This window comes from Episyrphus balteatus, chromosome 2 (genome assembly GCF_945859705.1).
Source record: "Episyrphus balteatus chromosome 2, idEpiBalt1.1, whole genome shotgun sequence".
Taxonomy (NCBI): domain Eukaryota; kingdom Metazoa; phylum Arthropoda; class Insecta; order Diptera; family Syrphidae; genus Episyrphus; species Episyrphus balteatus.
This window is the reverse complement of record NC_079135.1, coordinates 130,911,962-130,929,557: the sequence shown is the minus strand read 5'-3', so window position 1 is coordinate 130,929,557 and position 17,596 is coordinate 130,911,962. Positions and strand designations below refer to the sequence as shown.

The 17,596-nt window shown below is 30.5% G+C and overlaps 1 protein-coding gene and 1 non-coding gene across 2 annotated transcripts in view; one reads left to right on the top strand and one right to left on the bottom strand.

Annotated features, from left to right (window-relative positions):
• The first annotated feature begins 3,732 nt into the window (after positions 1 to 3,732).
• Positions 3,733 to 3,824, top strand: Trnai-uau (transfer RNA isoleucine (anticodon UAU)). The gene is given in 2 exon segments: positions 3,733 to 3,770; positions 3,789 to 3,824. It is a non-coding gene; the product is annotated as a tRNA-Ile (tRNA).
• A 3,205-nt stretch (positions 3,825 to 7,029) lies between these two features.
• The window catches only part of LOC129908594 (serine/threonine-protein kinase Smg1), a 35,380-nt gene continuing 24,813 nt past the window's right edge, over positions 7,030 to 17,596 (bottom strand). The window contains 5 exon segments of the mRNA XM_055985210.1: positions 7,030 to 7,422; positions 7,485 to 9,432; positions 10,730 to 11,516; positions 11,577 to 11,660; positions 11,662 to 11,909. Coding sequence (XP_055841185.1) covers positions 7,229 to 7,422; positions 7,485 to 9,432; positions 10,730 to 11,516; positions 11,577 to 11,660; positions 11,662 to 11,909 — 3,261 coding nt within the window. The 3' untranslated portion in view covers positions 7,030 to 7,228.

Sequence of the window (17,596 nt, the reverse complement as noted above, 5' to 3'; positions counted from 1 at the left end):
AAGAAATGAAAATGTTTTTTTTTTTATTTAGTTGTTGTTTTTTTTTGAAAAATTTCGTAGATAAAAATAAACTTTATCAAAAATAAAAGCCTGGTACCCAACAAACAATATCCCTTCTATAAAGCTTTATAGGAGTTATATTACCACCTATAAAGCTTTATAGAAGTAAATTTGTTAGTCGGGTACTCTGCTGATGCGAAACGAAATTTTCCATACAAAATTTCGTTAACGAAATCTTGAACGAAAATTTTCGTTCTGCTTTTCGTACGCAGCTCTACCGAAAAATTGGAGAGTTTTCACTCATTTGTCACTTACTTTTTACTGCCCTGTGCATTTTTCTTTACTCCAAGAGCCAGTGAACAAATATTTATGCAAAATAAATGCATTTTAAATTAAAAAAAAAAAAAAACATTTAATGCAAATTTTAATTGTTTTGTATACCATGTTGCCATATCAATGCCGATGATAAAATGGCCCTAGCGAGCTATCCGTCGCTTCGGAGTGAAAAGTTTTCCGATTTCATACGAATTAGAAAGTTTTTACCTGTCGGGAGCACATTTTGAAACACATGGTTCGTATGAAATCGGAAAATTTTCCTCTCCGACCCATACCTATATACCCTATTAAGGTATAACTAGGTACAACGACCACTTTTTGCATTAAGTGAGAAATTTAAGGTATAACTACAATGGCCACAAAATGCAAAAAATCAAAAAGTGAAAATTTTCAAATTCATTTTGTAACAGTTTTTCCGACTACAAAACCAAGAATAATGATACAGAAAGCTTAGTTTTTGGTTTTAAAAACACTTTTTGTAGTTTTTTTTTTCAAAAACAAATAGCGCTAGAAAGAAATAAAAAATTTTACTTTTTTGTAAATTTTCCACTTTTTACTTTTTAGATCATTGTAGTTATGGCTTTAAGCCTTAACTACTACATTGCACACTTTTTGCAAAAGTAAAAAAATATTTTTTTTTCTTGCTAACACAATTTGTTTGTAAAAAAGAGTATATAAATTTCTTTTTTTTTTTAAGAATAAAAAAAAAGCTTTCCACATCGTTATTTAAGTTTTCCAATTTCCACTCGGACAAAAAACTATAAAAAAAAACATTTGAAAATTTTCACTCTTTCGATTTTGATTTTTTTTTTCAACTCAGAAAGTTTTTTATTTGCAATACAATTTTTTTCGAGCAAACAAATTTTTTTTTATTTTTCAATTGCAATAACTTTTTGTTTTAATGCAAAATATTTTCAGGTACAATAAATATATTTTTCAATACCTACCTACCTACAATTTTGTTTTTCAGTTGCAATAAATATTTCTTTTAATGTAAATTTTGTTTACTTGCAATAGTTTTTTAATTTATAATGGAATGCATGTCCATGTGCATTTTTATACTATAATAAAACTATAGAAACTGGAATTTTAGCGTGAGAGTCAAAAACTCATCGAAATTTTGACACTACATTTTTACCATTAAAAAATTAATAAAAAAGATACTTCAAATTTTAAAAAATTTAAATTAAAAAAAAAATATTTAGGTATTGCATGTGAAAAAAAATTGCATTAAAAAAAAATTATATTGCAACTGAAAAATATTTGCATTAAAAAATATTTATTGCAACTAAAAATATTTTGCATTTAAAAAAATGTTATTGCATAACCAAAAAATACTTGCATTGTTAATAAAATTTGTATTGCAAATAAAAATAATTTGCATACAAAAAAACAATTGTATTGCAAATAAAAAATTTTCTGCATTAAAAAAAAAATTTAATGCAAAATGTGTGCATTAAATATTTTTTTTAAATATTCGTCGAATTTCTTACAATTTTGACTAATTGGCCTCACATTAGGTTCTGGTTCAATATTAAAGTTGAAATAGCTGATGTATGCTCAAATAGCCGAAATTGAAAGAAATTCGACGAATAGGTACGTACCTAACCTACTAAAAAAATAACATTCAATAATTCATAAATTTTGCATTGAATTTTTTTTTCATGCAGAAAATTTTGTATTTGCAATACAAATTTTATTTTCAACACAAATATTTTTCAGTTCCAATATTTTTAGTTGCAATCAACATTTTTAAGTTTTAATAAAATTTTTTTAATGCAAATATTTTTTCAGTTGCAATAAAAAAAAAAATAGTGTACATTTTTTGATTTGCAATATTTTTTTTTTAATTTCAAATGCATTTTTTTTAATTGATATTTTTAAAATCCTGTTTGGTAACGATTTTGAATCATTTTCCCATAAAAATGCATCTTAATTAAATAAATAGGGATATCATCATAACCTTTGCTTTTGATTAAAATCTTGCCCTATGTTTAGAATAGAGCAAGTAAAAATCCTCTGTTTTCTAACATACACTCCTGCGTCCTGCTCAAATTTAACGCACATCATATTTATTTTACAGAAAATTCCTACTATTACTTTGTCTCACAGTATCGTGGTTATTTTCTTAAATAAGACAGGAGTGATCTTAAATTGAAGGTATGGAGTAAAATGTTTGTGGGGAAGATTTGGAGAGATATGCTGAAGTCTATCTGTCAACCCGCTAACCTTTTAGAGATGAGTCATAAATTTTCATGAAGTAAACTCTGCTTTACAACACCTACGGAGTTAGTGAGCTCTCCTAGACCTACTTTAAATACCAAAAAATACTTGACTGATATCCTCGAACACCATGCGGTTCCAATCACCCCTAGATTTGGTCCACAGTTCAGTCTGATGCACGATAATGCATGCTAGAGTGGTTTGAAAATATCTTCAAGATTAAAATATGCCACCCTTGAATTGACCACACAGATATTCGGATTTGAATTCAATAGAACATGTCTAGGAAATGTTGAAAAAAGTGCATTTGAGGCCGAAATCCACCTCCAAGCATTCTTGATCCACAGAAAATTGGAGTGAAAGAAAAGTTACAATAAAACCTTCAAATGTTAATTCGTGGAATGAATAGATGACTCCAAGTTGTCATAAGCGCTAGAGGAGACAATGCCAAGTATTGAATAAAATTATTGGAAAGAACTGTCACGTGCTTCCATTTTTTTAAATTTTTTTTCTTAAAAAACAAAAATTATTTTAATATCAGTTTTCAGACCTTAAATTGCTAAATTTGGTTCATCTTTTTTTTGGTTGATAATACTGTTGCAGTTTAGCATTTTTCTGACTTGCTTAATAATAACCAAACACAAAAAAATACAACAAATAATTTAAAAGCCATTTTAAATAAGATGTAGGGGTATGACTTAGGAAAAAAAAAGTGTGCGTTAATTTTGAGCAGGAGTGTATGTAAATGATAATCACGTGATGTTTTTTTTTATTACGACCTTCAATTTATGTAACAACTTTTAATCAAACAAAAATTAACAAATAAGGGCGTTTTCATATAAATGTGCAATTAACCTACATAATATAATTTATTCCTTCTCTTTTCTTGAACTAAACCTTTAAAGGTATTTTGAAACAAAAAATTCAAACACGTAAAAACTTCAATAAAAAAAAATAGTTTAAAAATTAAACATTTTAAACAAAAAAAAAATAAAAAAACAAAAATTCAATTCCTATCTTCCCTTAAAAAAATTATTTCCATGTTTTCTGTTAAAACATTTTTTTTTATTCACAATCACAATGCGTCATCAAATAATTTTCTATTCAATTAATTGAACTCGAAACAACTTGACATCTTGATTGAAATGTAACATTGACCACGGCATTATCATAGCTCCAGTGGCGCAATTGGTTAGCGCACGGTACTTATAGACAGTATTCGATGAGCAATGCCGGGGTTGTGAGTTCGAGCCTCACCTGGAGCAGGTTGTTTTTTTTTTAATTCTCTATATTAAAGTAGAAGGAAGAACATTTTATTCGTATGGCTGTGTCATACAAGAGGGTGGTTCTGTGTTTGGGATTTATCTTTACTTGGTGGTTGATGGGAATTAAATAAAAAAAAAATGTTTTCTGTGTAAAAAGTTGTTTGGGTTGTAAAAATATCAATTAAAAAAAAAAAACATTTGAAATTATAAAAATTGCATTAGAAAAAAGAAATTGTAGGTATTAAAAAAAAATATTAAACATTTTTTTTATGAAATATTCGCCGAATTTCTTACAATTTTGTTTATTGGCTTCAATGTTAGAGTTGACATAGCTGATGTACAATGGTCAAATAGTCAAAATTGTTGACGAAATAAAAATATAGCTATTTAGTGCTCACATTTTGCATTGAATTTTTTTTTTTTTAGTAGTGCAAAATATTTGATTTGCAGAAAAAAATTTTATTTTCAATGCAATAACATTTTTTTTTATGCAAAATATTTTTAATAGCAATAAAATTTTTTTTTTTTTACAAAAATACAGAATTTTTTGTAATTTTTTTCAGTTGCAATAAATATTTTTTAATGATTTTTTTTATTTGAAATGGAAAACAAATGCATTACAAAATAAAATGCACGACTGGGATCGCACGTACTTGCTCTTGCAGTTTAAAACACTTTTATGTTAGTTTACTTGTAGATTTTAAGAGCTGCATCTATATAAATTTAAAGAATTTTTGTTGATGTTGGGGAAGAGCCGACATTTAGGCCAAAATTTTGAAAAAATTGTATGGAAGGTACACTTTTTTGACTTTTTTGAGAAAAACTAAAAATGCAGTTTTATTACAATTGCTTCAAATATTACGTTTGCAAAGTTTAATCAAAATCGTTAGAGCCGTTTTTGAGTTATTTGGTTTGCGTTGAAAAATTTGTATGGGAGGTACACTATCTAAGCGAGATATAAAAAAACAAAAAAAAAACAACTTTCAGAATTCCATAAAAATCATCTGTACCAAATTTGAAGAAAATCCGTCCACCCGTTTAGGCTGTGGAAATGTGTACAGATGGACGTACAGACGCACAGACGCACGGACGGAATTGCGAGACCCACTTTTTCGGAATTCTCCATCATCGTAATGTTGGTTTTGATTAAAACCTCAAATTTTTTTTCGACACGAAACCAATACTTGCCCTATTGAGCAAGTAAAAAATGATTTTTTTACAACCCTGTTTCATACGTTGCGTTGTTTAGAATGAGACAGGCGGGTTTTGTTTTATTTTATCAAAATTTTTAATTTTTTTTTGTCTTTTCAATTTTATAAGTACCAGTTCTATGAGATCACATCCAGTTAGGTTTTGAGAAAATCTATGTAATCGGCCTTATCACGAATTTCATTCATATTGTAAATTTGCTACGATTGCCAAAAAAACAAGCACGGAATCCGTTCGTAATGAATAATTTCATATATTCGTTCGAATTTGAAAACGGAAACGAAAATTGAATCCGTACGGATTGAAAACGGTTGTTCCAATTTCTATTCGACATATTTGGTAGAGAATATTGTTTTCCGGTGGCAAATTGCTGATTGCTGTCCGGATTGAAAACGACAAAAATTTGTCAGATTGTAGATCCGTATGTTTTTCGAAACACCTTTGAATCCGCAAAATGTGTTCGAATACGGAATTCGGAACAGGGGCCCAATTCCGTAAGAGTGAGCTCCTCTGTGTACACGAAAAAAAGTGTAAATTGCCTTGCGAACAAGGCACAGAAAAACTCACGCAAAAAAACTCACACTTGCGGAATTGGCCCTAGAAAAAATTTGAAAACGGTAGAAAATAGATTTCGAACGGAACTTTGTGATTGTTTTTTTTTTTGGTATGAATGGAATTCGTGATAAGGCCAAGTATAACTAATTTAAATAGTTCAAAAACGCAATACAAAATTTTGCATGTACATGTTTTAGGTGGAAAGGTGTTATTTGCGTTGAAGAGAAAATGTAGAATTATTGCAAAAACTCAATTATAAATATGGCAGGTATAGGTACCTATCTGAATGAAGTCCAGCAATATTAAATCGGGAATTGGAGCCAAGAATGTTAAGAATATAATGGATGAAGCGTGTTTTATTTAATGGATTAAGATTACTGGCAAAATAAGTAGCAAACTTCGCAAATCTTGCTTAAATAGATCAGAGGATGATTTTTAAAAAAAATCTTCCAAAAATAAAATGGGAAATGTTAAAAGCACACGTTTTAACATTTTCTAAAACCTTTTTTTAGCTTTTCGCTTTTTCGATTATGTACTCACAAAAGGCTTACCACTAAAAAAAAAAAAATTCACTAAATAAAATTGAAGAAAAATATGACTTACCATGGAGGAAAAATCTGTGGTAATACGTAAAATTCGAACTTAGTTATCCAGCAATTCATTTTTAAAATTCATCAGATAAGTTTGCATTCCTGAATGATAAGAGTAACTTTTTTTTTTTTTTTTGTTTAAAACCCTTTGACTGCCAAGCTTTTAAGTGCCATGATATTTCATACTGATTGTCGCAAGAAAACGTACGACATGGCAGCGAACTACCTATGAAATTCAATAAAAACCCTTAACTATTCCGAGAGAAAAGTAAAATTTCATTTTCCTTTTATTTGAATTTTATTTTGGTTGTTGGTTTTTTAAAATTTTAACTAAAGAAACAAATCATAAAGAGCTATACTAATTATTATTTTTTTTTATATATATAAATAAGAGAAAAAAGAGATTTTTTTTTCCAAAAATATTTCAGTCCCCCTTCGCACCTAAAGAGACACCGACTGCACTGGCGCCCCAATTATAGGATAACTCCGGTTTATAGAATAGAATTCAAGCCCAGACGCAGATGATGATTTATAATATACCTTCTGTACATCTGGCACACATGGAATTCCATTTGTATTACACATCTCAGATCTCTCAAGCACTATATTTTTTTTATATCGGAATAGGCAGCAGCACACAATTTATGTATAATTTTTGTTTTTACAAAATTAACATGCAATACCCACATCCATTGCTACGATATAATTGAATGGCGATTTGGCTTGCAATTTTTTTTACGAGGGATGACGAGACTCTATATTATACGGAGGCGTAGGCGGTGGCACGGTTTGGTTAACCGCATTTGTATTGTATTGTTTTTTGTATTGGAAGTAATTTTTTTATCTGGATTTTTGTTTTTTTTTTTTTTTGATTTTTTGGTTTAGAGTACTTATTCTGTGCTCCCAAACACTCTTCATTTTGTTTGCTTAAATATTCGGCTAATTGTTTCTTAGTTTTCTCCTATTTTTTGTTGTTGTTGTAATTTTATATGGTTGCATTGAAGATGAGCCCCAGGACAACACATGGTCCTAATTGTATGGAGACTTATTTCAGACCCAAGGGGTCCAGCCTTCGTACAAAACAGCCAAATTGTCGGGATTCGTTGCTTCGCGTATCATATAGTCAACTTGTTCAGAAATCGTACAGCGACGATTCGGATCGGGGTCCCTACCCTCTAGTTTCATGCGGATACGTTTCCATACTGATACAGCATATGCATTACGTTTTTGTTCACGTTGATTACCTAAAATGAGAAAATAATTTAAATAAATTCTTATATCCAAGACAAAAAACACGAATAATCACCTTTCTTTGGATCATTTGGCATTGCACCTCCAACATTTCGGCGGTCCATGGAATCGGCGTGGAAATCATCCACCAAGTCGATTAGATCTGTGTGATTCTGTTCGACGTCTCGTATCAAATCATTTGCTTGCTCAAACATCTGTCGGACATTTGCCTCGGCAAAGTCTCGACACAGAATCTTCATGTTGAGATCATTCAACTGGGCAAAGAATTGCCGGAAAATATACTGAAACTCACGCACTCGAGCAGTGCTCTGACTTTCGCTGTCTACCTTTGAGAAGAGTTTCAGTAAATGGCGTATATCAACTCGGAGTTGAGTATCCATTAGCGATTGCAGATCGCTAGAACAACAAAATACTTGTTCTTGAATATTTTGTGCACACTTTTCCAGATCGGCAATCTGTCTGTGCACTCCGTAGGTCATCTCATCAAGTAAACCCGATATATTATCAATCCAACATTGATCCACAGTACCTTCTGGGTCGAGGAGCTGAACAATTGCCTGCTCGGTGGGAGTGATCAAAGATGCTACTCGTCTCTCTGCAGCATAAGTTTCACCCCATTGTGACACTGCATCCAAAAATATACTATCCATTTCCTTGTTTTCGGCTCTTTCTTGGAAAAGTTCAAATTGAACAATCACTCCGGTGAATTCCATTAGAGTATTCGACAAACTAGTATGAGCTCGGAATTTTTCCATTTGAATTCTAGACATTTCCTCGAATTGATCTTTTACACTCACCATATTCGGATTTGCTCCTGCTGCCCACTTTAGTCGTGGAATTATGGCACAGGTATTCTCATCGATTTCAGCTTGAATTTTCTCCATGGTAATCTTCCACACTGAAAGACTCTGGCGACTACTTTGCATTGTGGCCAAAAGTTTTTCTCTAGAGATGATATGCCCAAAGGGTGGAGCATGAGCTCGTAAATTCAATTCATTTGCCCAAAAGTGTGCAGAAGTAATCAAAGTTAAATGCTCAACAAGTTCCAATTGTAAATCGAGTTGCATCTGCATGAGTTGTAGACCACATTTACGCTGGTGACAGACAAACATGCTCTCAGCGAGATCTTTGGCATTGTGAATGTGATTTTCAAGATTGTAGATGTCGGAGAAGTCTTGCAAATATCTCGAGTTTAGATCTTCAATAACAAGTGCACCAACTAAAGAGGTCAAGCCATTTATGCATTTCTCTTGTAGACCATTGATAAATGCTCTTATTGGCTGACCAATAGATCGGACATCATAAATATTGTCCAAATGGCTATTTCGGAGTGATTCCGTTTGTTGTTTGGCTATGGCAAAGATTTGTGATAAGGCAAACATTTTGTTTTGCTCAAAGAAATCTTGCCCAGGATTAAGGAGTTCTGTGATTATTTGTTGGAAATTGTTATTTATTTGAGATGATAAAAATTGTTCCCAATTTGTGGCTGATATTAGACACTTTTTAACATCATTTAGTGATTTTTGGCAAGTTGAAAGATAATGTTCGATTTCGTTAAGGACATAATTTAGTCGGGATTTTTTCAAACCATTCATTTCGTTTTTAAAGCAAACATCTTGTTGGTTTCCATCGATACCAATTGCGTGACCAATTATTGTGATTAAATCTTCATCGTCATTGATCATAAAGAGTTCAACAATTAATGATGGTAGTTTGCAATGTGATGCATTTCTAAGTGATCTAATTGCTAAGAATGCTGTTTCAAGAGTTGCTAGGATGGTCAACACGTCGGCGGATAACTCAAAGATGTATTGAGAGCTTTGTAGATATTGTATGTAGTTGATCTGATAGTCGAGAACGTCAACAGTTGAGGTTTCGAATAAGAACATTTCTGAATTGGATTGCACGATATGTTTGAGTGTGGCAAAGCGTAAGGAATTGAGGGCATTGATGCCGGTATTTAGAAATCGATTTCTGTTTTCATTTAAGGTTTCTTGTTGATCCTGGAAGAAAAAAGATAACATCAAAAAAATTTAATGTCTCGTTATTTATTACTTTTTCAAAAGATAATGTAAATCTTTTTATAAAAATTTGTATGTATGAGCTAGACCAATTCCAAGTCAGCATAAAAAATTTCGTTGAATAATATAAAAATTATAAAAGTGCTTTTGTTTAAAAAATTTCGTTTGGGAGAAAATCAGATTAAGAAAAACGGTTATAGGAGGTACCGTTAATAACGATTTTTGAAAAAAAAATTTTTTCATAAAAAGATAGACCTTGTCTAAAAACTTATACTTGAATTTTTTTATCAAAATCGTTTTTGAGAAAATTAAACTTTTTCAAAATTGGTATATGACAGATACCGTTATTTTTGGTTCAAAAAAATTAATTCCAAAATCCCCTCTGTACAGGATCCAAAAACTGCTACATACCAAGTTTGAAATCCTAGATCGGCCCATCGGTTTAGGATGTAGCTCCTTATACAGACCGACAGACATCCTGGCAGACAGACAGACGCAAATCGTTGCCCCCGCATCTGATCTCTGATTTTTTAATGTCATTTAGAAAATCTTAAGCAAGTGTGTGTGTGTTTTTTTTTTAAATAATATTAAAGTAAATTCCAGTTGAAACCGAATTTTTGTGTTTTGTTTTTAAGAAATAGAAAAAAAGTTATAAGGTGCCAAGTCGGGGCGAGGCGAATGACAAATCAATTGAATCTTTTGAGATGCCATATAATCACTTCTTTCAGCTGTGTGAGAACTTGCGTTGTCGTTATGCAAAGTGATTCTCCATTTTGAGTAAGTTTCTCTCAATATATCAAAAACTTCTGACAAGCAAATGGTCTTACGCCATGCTGAATAAAAAGTCTTTCAGCTTTAAAGGGCTAAAGTAGCCACATAAATGGTTTTCGTGAAAAAAACATGCCACCCTTGCTCCGAACTCTCACGAACTCTCACAACTTTTGTTTGATATTCTTCGAATCGAATGATTCGAGCCATTGAGTCAAAATGATCCACTAAGCTGGGAAGTTAAGAAAAGCAATAGCATAGGGGGTCTCATTACAATCACGAAGAATAGGGTAGAACTCCTGGAACAAAAAATGCCACACACTTCCCGCTGTTCATAGAGATGGAAAAATTCAAAGCTGACTCGGCTAACCCCAAAACTGGAGCCTTCGAGTGAGACATTTAAGCAAGAGAGTTTTGATCTCAATAGTAGAGATCATGACAATCAGATTCTCTGCTCTGCTATAAAACTATTATTTTTAACTATAAAATAAAAAAAAAAAAAAATACTCACCGCTACAATATTCTGCTCATTTGGAATATTAAAAGTTCTCAATGTGAAATTGGCTTCAATCCACATTTGTTCCAGTTTAGTAGCATATCCCACAACCAAGTCAACAAACACTGGAGAACTTCGCAAAACAAGTTCTTCCTTTGCAAGGACATGTAATTCATCTTTAATTTGCGCCGGTTCTTTATGTCCTTCCAATAGATCTCGATACAATCTCTCATATTTGACCAAACGTGATTTTCTCAATTTCGAATGGGGATAAAATCGCATAACTTGAACATACTGATTGATAGCATCAGTGCATATGAATGCAGCTTTTTCTTGCTGCTGTAAAGTATTATCCATTTCTTTACGAGCAAAGTCCGATTTGCCATATAGAACATTCTGAGCACTATTTTCTAATAGTTCCTTGACAATGTCAAATTCATTTGTAGGTTTGGTACATTGTATGACTCGACGTAGAGAATTTAATTCTCCTAGACCACTAGCACCAAGTAGAGTATGAAAGTACAAAGTCGTACTATTTCTTAGATCTTTTTGATAAGCAGTTATATTAGCTTTAACAGCAGTAAAGTCATCAGCTGATTTTTTATATGTATTGTATCGTTGTGAAATGGTGTTTAGAGCATGGCTTCCCATTGCACTTCCTAGAGTTTCAAGCTCACGAATCATGGCCAGTTGTTTGGTCAAAGCATCACGTTCCAATTCAGCTTGATGTATACTTTCACGGTTGTCTTCGAGATCTTTCAGGGAATTAAGCACCTGCTGAAGTTTGTAGATAACTTCGTCCCTAGAAATTTTAAAATATGTTTTTTGTTAAAGAAATTTAAAGAGAGAATTAATAGTTTACCTATATTGAGTCCAATATGGTTTGATTTCGGTAAAACGAGCAAGAATTGTATTTCTTGTTACTTCGGTTTCGGTTTTTTTTGTTGTCATCGGATTTTTTCTTCTTCTTACAATCCTCTGCATTATTGTTCGAGGCAGATGTAGCTTTGAGGGCTGCAATTTTAGCAGCTGCAGCTAAAGCTGTTGTCGAACGGGTACTAGTTGTTGTGCCATCATCGCCAACTGCCCAATCAACAAGTGGATCATAGACAAATGCCTCCAAAAGAGTTAATAAGGTTTCTCTTTCTTTGCGTAGGGTTTTGAGAACATGCTCACAACCTAAACGGAATGCACCCTGCAAATAAAGTAGTGGAATTATTATTTTGTATTAAAATTTAAGGAGAAAAATGCAAGTTTTTTTCAGCTTTTCTCTTATTAACTAATGCTTTTCAATGTTAAGATCGTGCTGCAAACTAATGCCTCTCAATGTTTTAATGTTAAGATCGTGCAGTAAACCATCAGGTATCATTGAAAAAAAAGCATTATTAAGTAACAGAATAGCTGAAAAAATTCGCAACAACTGTTTGAAACATCCTTGAGGAACAATTATAAAAGTTCCGTCCATAAAGATGGTTATAATGGTTTTAGGTGATATTTTTTACCTAAAATAAATAAATTATGAGAAAGAAAAATTGGGGTTTTATTTCATTTTTCGAAAAAAAAAAGTTCAAAACAAGTTGGGGCTTTATTTCATTTATTTTTGGGGCATTTTGTCATTTCGATGGGGTAAGGTCCAAAATTAGGGTAATTTTTTATTTAATGAAACTATGCCGCAGTGAAATAAGCACTGCGGCATAGTTTCATTAAATAAAAAAATTACCCTAATTTTGACTTCATATTTTCTTTTGGGGCCTAATTTCCCGGAGCCAATTTTTTTTCCTAGCGTCTTGTGATTTTGAAAAAAATAAGCTTTTTGCATCATTGTTTTTACTTGCGATATAGGTACTATAGGGCAAGTTTAGGATTCGTAAAAAAAATCGAACTCGAGATAACAATTTTACATGACATTACGAAGATGGAGAATGCCAAAAAAGTGGGTCCGGCAATTCTGTCTGTCTGTCTGTCTGTCTGTCTCTATCTGGAGCTGCAGCCTAAACGAGTGAAGTGATTTTCTTCAAACTTGGTAGTTAGCAGTTTTTGGTGATTCCCTAGAGGGGAAATTGAAATTTTTTTTTTATGACCAAAACTAACGGTACCTGCCATATAACGGAAATAGCGATTTTGATTAAAATTTTTGTGTGTAGTACAACACATAAGAGCCAACTTTTTAAATAAAAAAAATATTTTTTGTACCGTTATTAACGGTACCTGTCATAGAACGGTTTTTTTCGTTTCTGAATATCTCGTACAACATTAACCCGATTCAAATGAAAATTTTTATACAAAAGTGTGTAAGTAAAGATAATATTAAAATTGTAGAAAATTTTCAAAAAACGCATTTTTGGTTTTTTAAAAAATATTTCAAAATTTTTGTTTGAAAAATCAATTTTTTGAAAACGGATTAATGAAAAATTTTGAAATTTAGTTTTAATGTGTAAATTAATTATTTCTTCAAAATGGCATCCCAACTTTTTTTTTGAAAAATGTTAAAAAATTTTTATATATAAAAAACTATTTTTTTAAAAAACGGCTCCTACAATTTTCGAAAAATTTTTTCTAAAAATACCTTTTTATACAAGAAATAAAATGGCATATTTGTTTTTTTTTTTTTAAGATAATTTAAAACGGAGTTTAATTAATTATAAAAACAGATTTAATTTTTTTATACTACCTACTTATGAAATTTCTTCAAAATATCAAATTTTTAATTTCTTGAATAAAAAGCTTTAACATTATAGTTACTTTAAGCATAAGAGCAAGTACGTGCGACCCCAGTCGTGCAATTTATTTCATTTTGAAGTCGAAAAAACTCTCACATGTCTCACAAATTCAATGCAATAGGTGTAAGCCTTATGCAAATTAATTGGGGAGATACTTTAAAAAATACCAAAAATCTGTACTGCAAAATTCTGTAAATGATAAAAGAAAATTGTTTTGATAATGAAAAAAAGTGCGCACTTTTGAAGTTTGTATTTGCAGAATTTTAGAATACAGAATTTTTAATTTACAGAATTTTGAATTAACAGAATTATAAAATACATAATTTTGAATTTCAAGAATTTTAAAATACAGAATTCTTAATTTAAAGAATTTTAATATATGTACAGCATTTTAAATTTACAGAATTTTAAAATATAGAATTTTGAATTAACGAAATTTTAAAATACAAAATTTTGAATTTACAGAATTTTAAAATACAGAGTTTTGGAGTACTGAATTTTGGAATCCGAATTTTGGCACGTACAGAATTTTGACTCCAACGCATAATAATAATTTAATAAATAAAATAGAAAGGCTGTTAAGTCTTTTTATTTTTAGGATAAGTGTTTGGTTGTTTTCATGTATTTGGCGGTTGTTTTGTTTTATTTACTTATTTTAATCAAGGTTAAACATAAAATTAGCCATCAAATTATATTCATTTAGTCAATCTAGGTTAAGGGTTTTGTCGTGCGTCAATGTTATGACGGACTTTGTGCCTGTTTGTAGTATATTTATGTCAATAATATATGAACAGCCGACAAAGCTTCTGTAATCTTTGATTTGGGGGCTGAATGAAAGTGCAAGTAAGCGTTTGATGTGCTACTCCATCAACCAAAAGCTACCAGTAAACATTTTTATTGTTACAAAAAAAATACCAAGCCATGTTAATATATCCTGCTTAAAGCAGATAACAAATTCGATAATGTCCTTTGATAAAAGAAAAAACAACAATTTGCAGGTGATATCTATAACTTATCTTCATCAGATGTTCTTGTATAAAATCGTCGTAACCATCGTTTTGAGTTATAGATTAGGGGACATTTTTTTTTGTTATACAGGTTTTCCGAAACAAAGTTATCATTTTGTTATCGTTGTGTAATTCAATTTTTTTCCCACGCAATATTTAGATTTAAATGCTCCAAAAATATTAGCGAAAACAACTTAAATATTTGTTATGATCACGTAAATCAATTCAAAGTACATGATTGCAAGGAGAAGTACTTAACCACCAACAGTGTTGTCGAATATATTTTAAATCAGGGTTGCGAGTTTATTAATTTAAAAAACTTTAATTCATAAGCTCCTCTTTAAATTGTGAATTAAAAAATATTTAATACATAAGCTTTTACTGTTTATGTTTATGTTATGCTTTTTATAAATTAAGATTTGAATGATATTCAATTCATAATCTATTTTTGAATCCTGAATTTAAGAAATATTCAATTCAGAAGCCCCTTTGGATTCCCGAATCAAAAATAATCTAATTCACAAGCCGGTCCGATGAATTTTTTTGAAATAAAAAGAATGGTATTTCAAACTTGTATTTCAAAATAAAATGCACGACTGGTTCGCACGTACTTGCTCTTGTAGTTCACAGTATCTTTATCTTAATTATCTGTTGGAAATTTAAGATTTTGTAGAAAAAAAAATCAAAAGTTTAAAAATTAAATTAAAAAAATTTTTTTTGCAAAAATGTTTTTAAAAATATTTTTTTTTTTTAACATTTTGCACTTAATGATCTCTGTAAATTTTAAATAAAATAACTAATGCTTTGATGAAATATATGAACTTAAAAAATATGTCAATTTTTGAAAAACGGCAACGCCATATTTCCGTTCTCCGCATTTTTTTGAGAAAAACTAAAAACGCAGTTTTGTTAGAATCAATAAGTCTATTACGTATACCAAATTTAATCAAAATTGTTAGAGCCTTTTTCGAGAAAATTGCAATACCTCGAAAATGTTATATGGGAGATATGCGTTAAAAAGGAGATATTAAAAAAATTAAAAAAACGGGTCTAGGGAATAACGTAAAAATCATCTGTACCAAGTTTCAAGCAAATCCATCCATCCGTTTAGACCCTAGCTCGATGAACAGATGGACGCACAGGCCGACGGACGGCATGACGAAAACCACTTTTTTGATCTTCTCCATGATCGTAATGTTGGTTTTGATTAAAACCTCAATTTTTTTTTCTACACGAAACCAATACTTGCCCTATAGAGCAAGTAAAAATAATTTAAAAAAAACGGCTCTAACGATTTTCAAATCAAATATGTAAATCAATTAAATCGTATACTGTATACTAGGGTGGGTCAAAAAAATCGAAATTCTTTTTTTTGATTTGGTACTCCGAAAAATCGATTGCTAGACACCTCTAGAATATACACACCAAATATGAGCTCTTTATATTAATGGGAAGGTCCTCCGCTTTTCAATTTTCCATTTTTACATCAAGCTTCTACTAAAAAAAAATATTTTTTTTATTAATTGACTTTTTAGCAAATTTCTTTTCAGATTCTTGTAGGAAATTGAACGCTCTACAAAAAAGGCCTTATACACTTTTTTCGTTTATCTAACCGTTAAATAGATATTTGAGATACAAAAATCGAGAAAATCTTTAAAAATTCGTTTTTTGGTCTTAATTTTGTAACAAACTGAAAAATTATAATGATCAAACGCGCAAGACATACTCTTGTTGGAAATCGACTGCTCCACAAAAAAGGTCTTGTTAACTTTTTTCATTAATCTAACCATTCTAAAGATATTAGAGGTCAAAGTTAAAAAAAAATATAAAAACTTTTTATATTTAAAAAAAAATTCCAATTCACTGAAACTTCATTATTTTCAAATTAGTAAGACGTATTCTTGGAGGGGCTTAAACGTTCTACAAAAAATTCCTTGGAATCAAATTGATTGCTTTAACCGTTTAGAAGATATTTGTATCTAAACCAATGCTCACTGACTTTAATAGTTTTCTTATGACCCGTATGCATTGCGATTTGGATACGAATATCTTCTAAACGGTTAAAGCAATCAATTTGATGCCAAGGAATTTTTTGTAGAACGTTTAAGTCCCTACAAGAATACGTCTTGCTAAATTGAAAATAATGAATTTTCAGTGAACTGGAAAATTTTTTAAAATATAAAATGTTTTCATAATTTTTTTTAACTTTGACCTCGAATATCTTTAGAATGGTTAGATTAATGAAAAAAGTTAACAAGACCTTTTTTGTGGAGCAGTCAATTTCCAACAAGAATATGTCTTTCGCGTTTGATGATTATAATTTTTCAGTTTGTTACAAAATTAAGACCAAAAAACGAATTTTTAAAGATTTTCTCGATTTTTTTACCTCAAATATCTATTCAACGGTTAGATAAACGAAAAAAGTGTATAAGGCTTTTTTGTAGAGCGTTCAATTTCCTACAAGAATCTGAAAAGAAATTTGCTAAAAAGTCAATTAATAAAAAAAATATTTTTTTTTAGTAGAAGCTTGATGTAAAAATGGAAAATTGAAAAGCGGAGGACCTTCCCATTAATATAAAGAGCTCATATTTGGTGTGTATATTCTAGAGGTGTCTAGCAATCGATTTTTCGGAGTACCAAATCAAAAAAAAGAATTTCGATTTTTTTGACCCACCCTACTGTATACTGCATTTAAACAGTTCACAAAGATGTTTTTGCAATTATTCTTTTATGAATTTTTGCATACAATATTTTAAATAACTTTGTAAGACCAAGTTCGTGCGACTCAGCAGTGCAATTTATTTTTTAGTTTATTTCATATACGTCAAAATCATGGAGGTGGGAAATTTCGAGTACCAAATTCTTAAAAAATCAACTTTGTTTAATGATAAAAATTTCATGCTCAAATGTTCCCTACAGCTATAATTTGCCGGTACATACACTGGCAGAACACAAAAATGTGTATTTTTTTCAATTTACCGCAAAAGTCTTAAATTAGAACTATATAGTAATTTTTTCTTTAATTTTTTGGTATCTTTTTTTTTAATAAAAGTGTAAATAAATGGTTAAATGTTATTTGAATGCCTGGACATCAAATTTTCCACCTCCATGATTTTAATAATTTAATAATAATTTCATAAGAACGGAATTCTAAA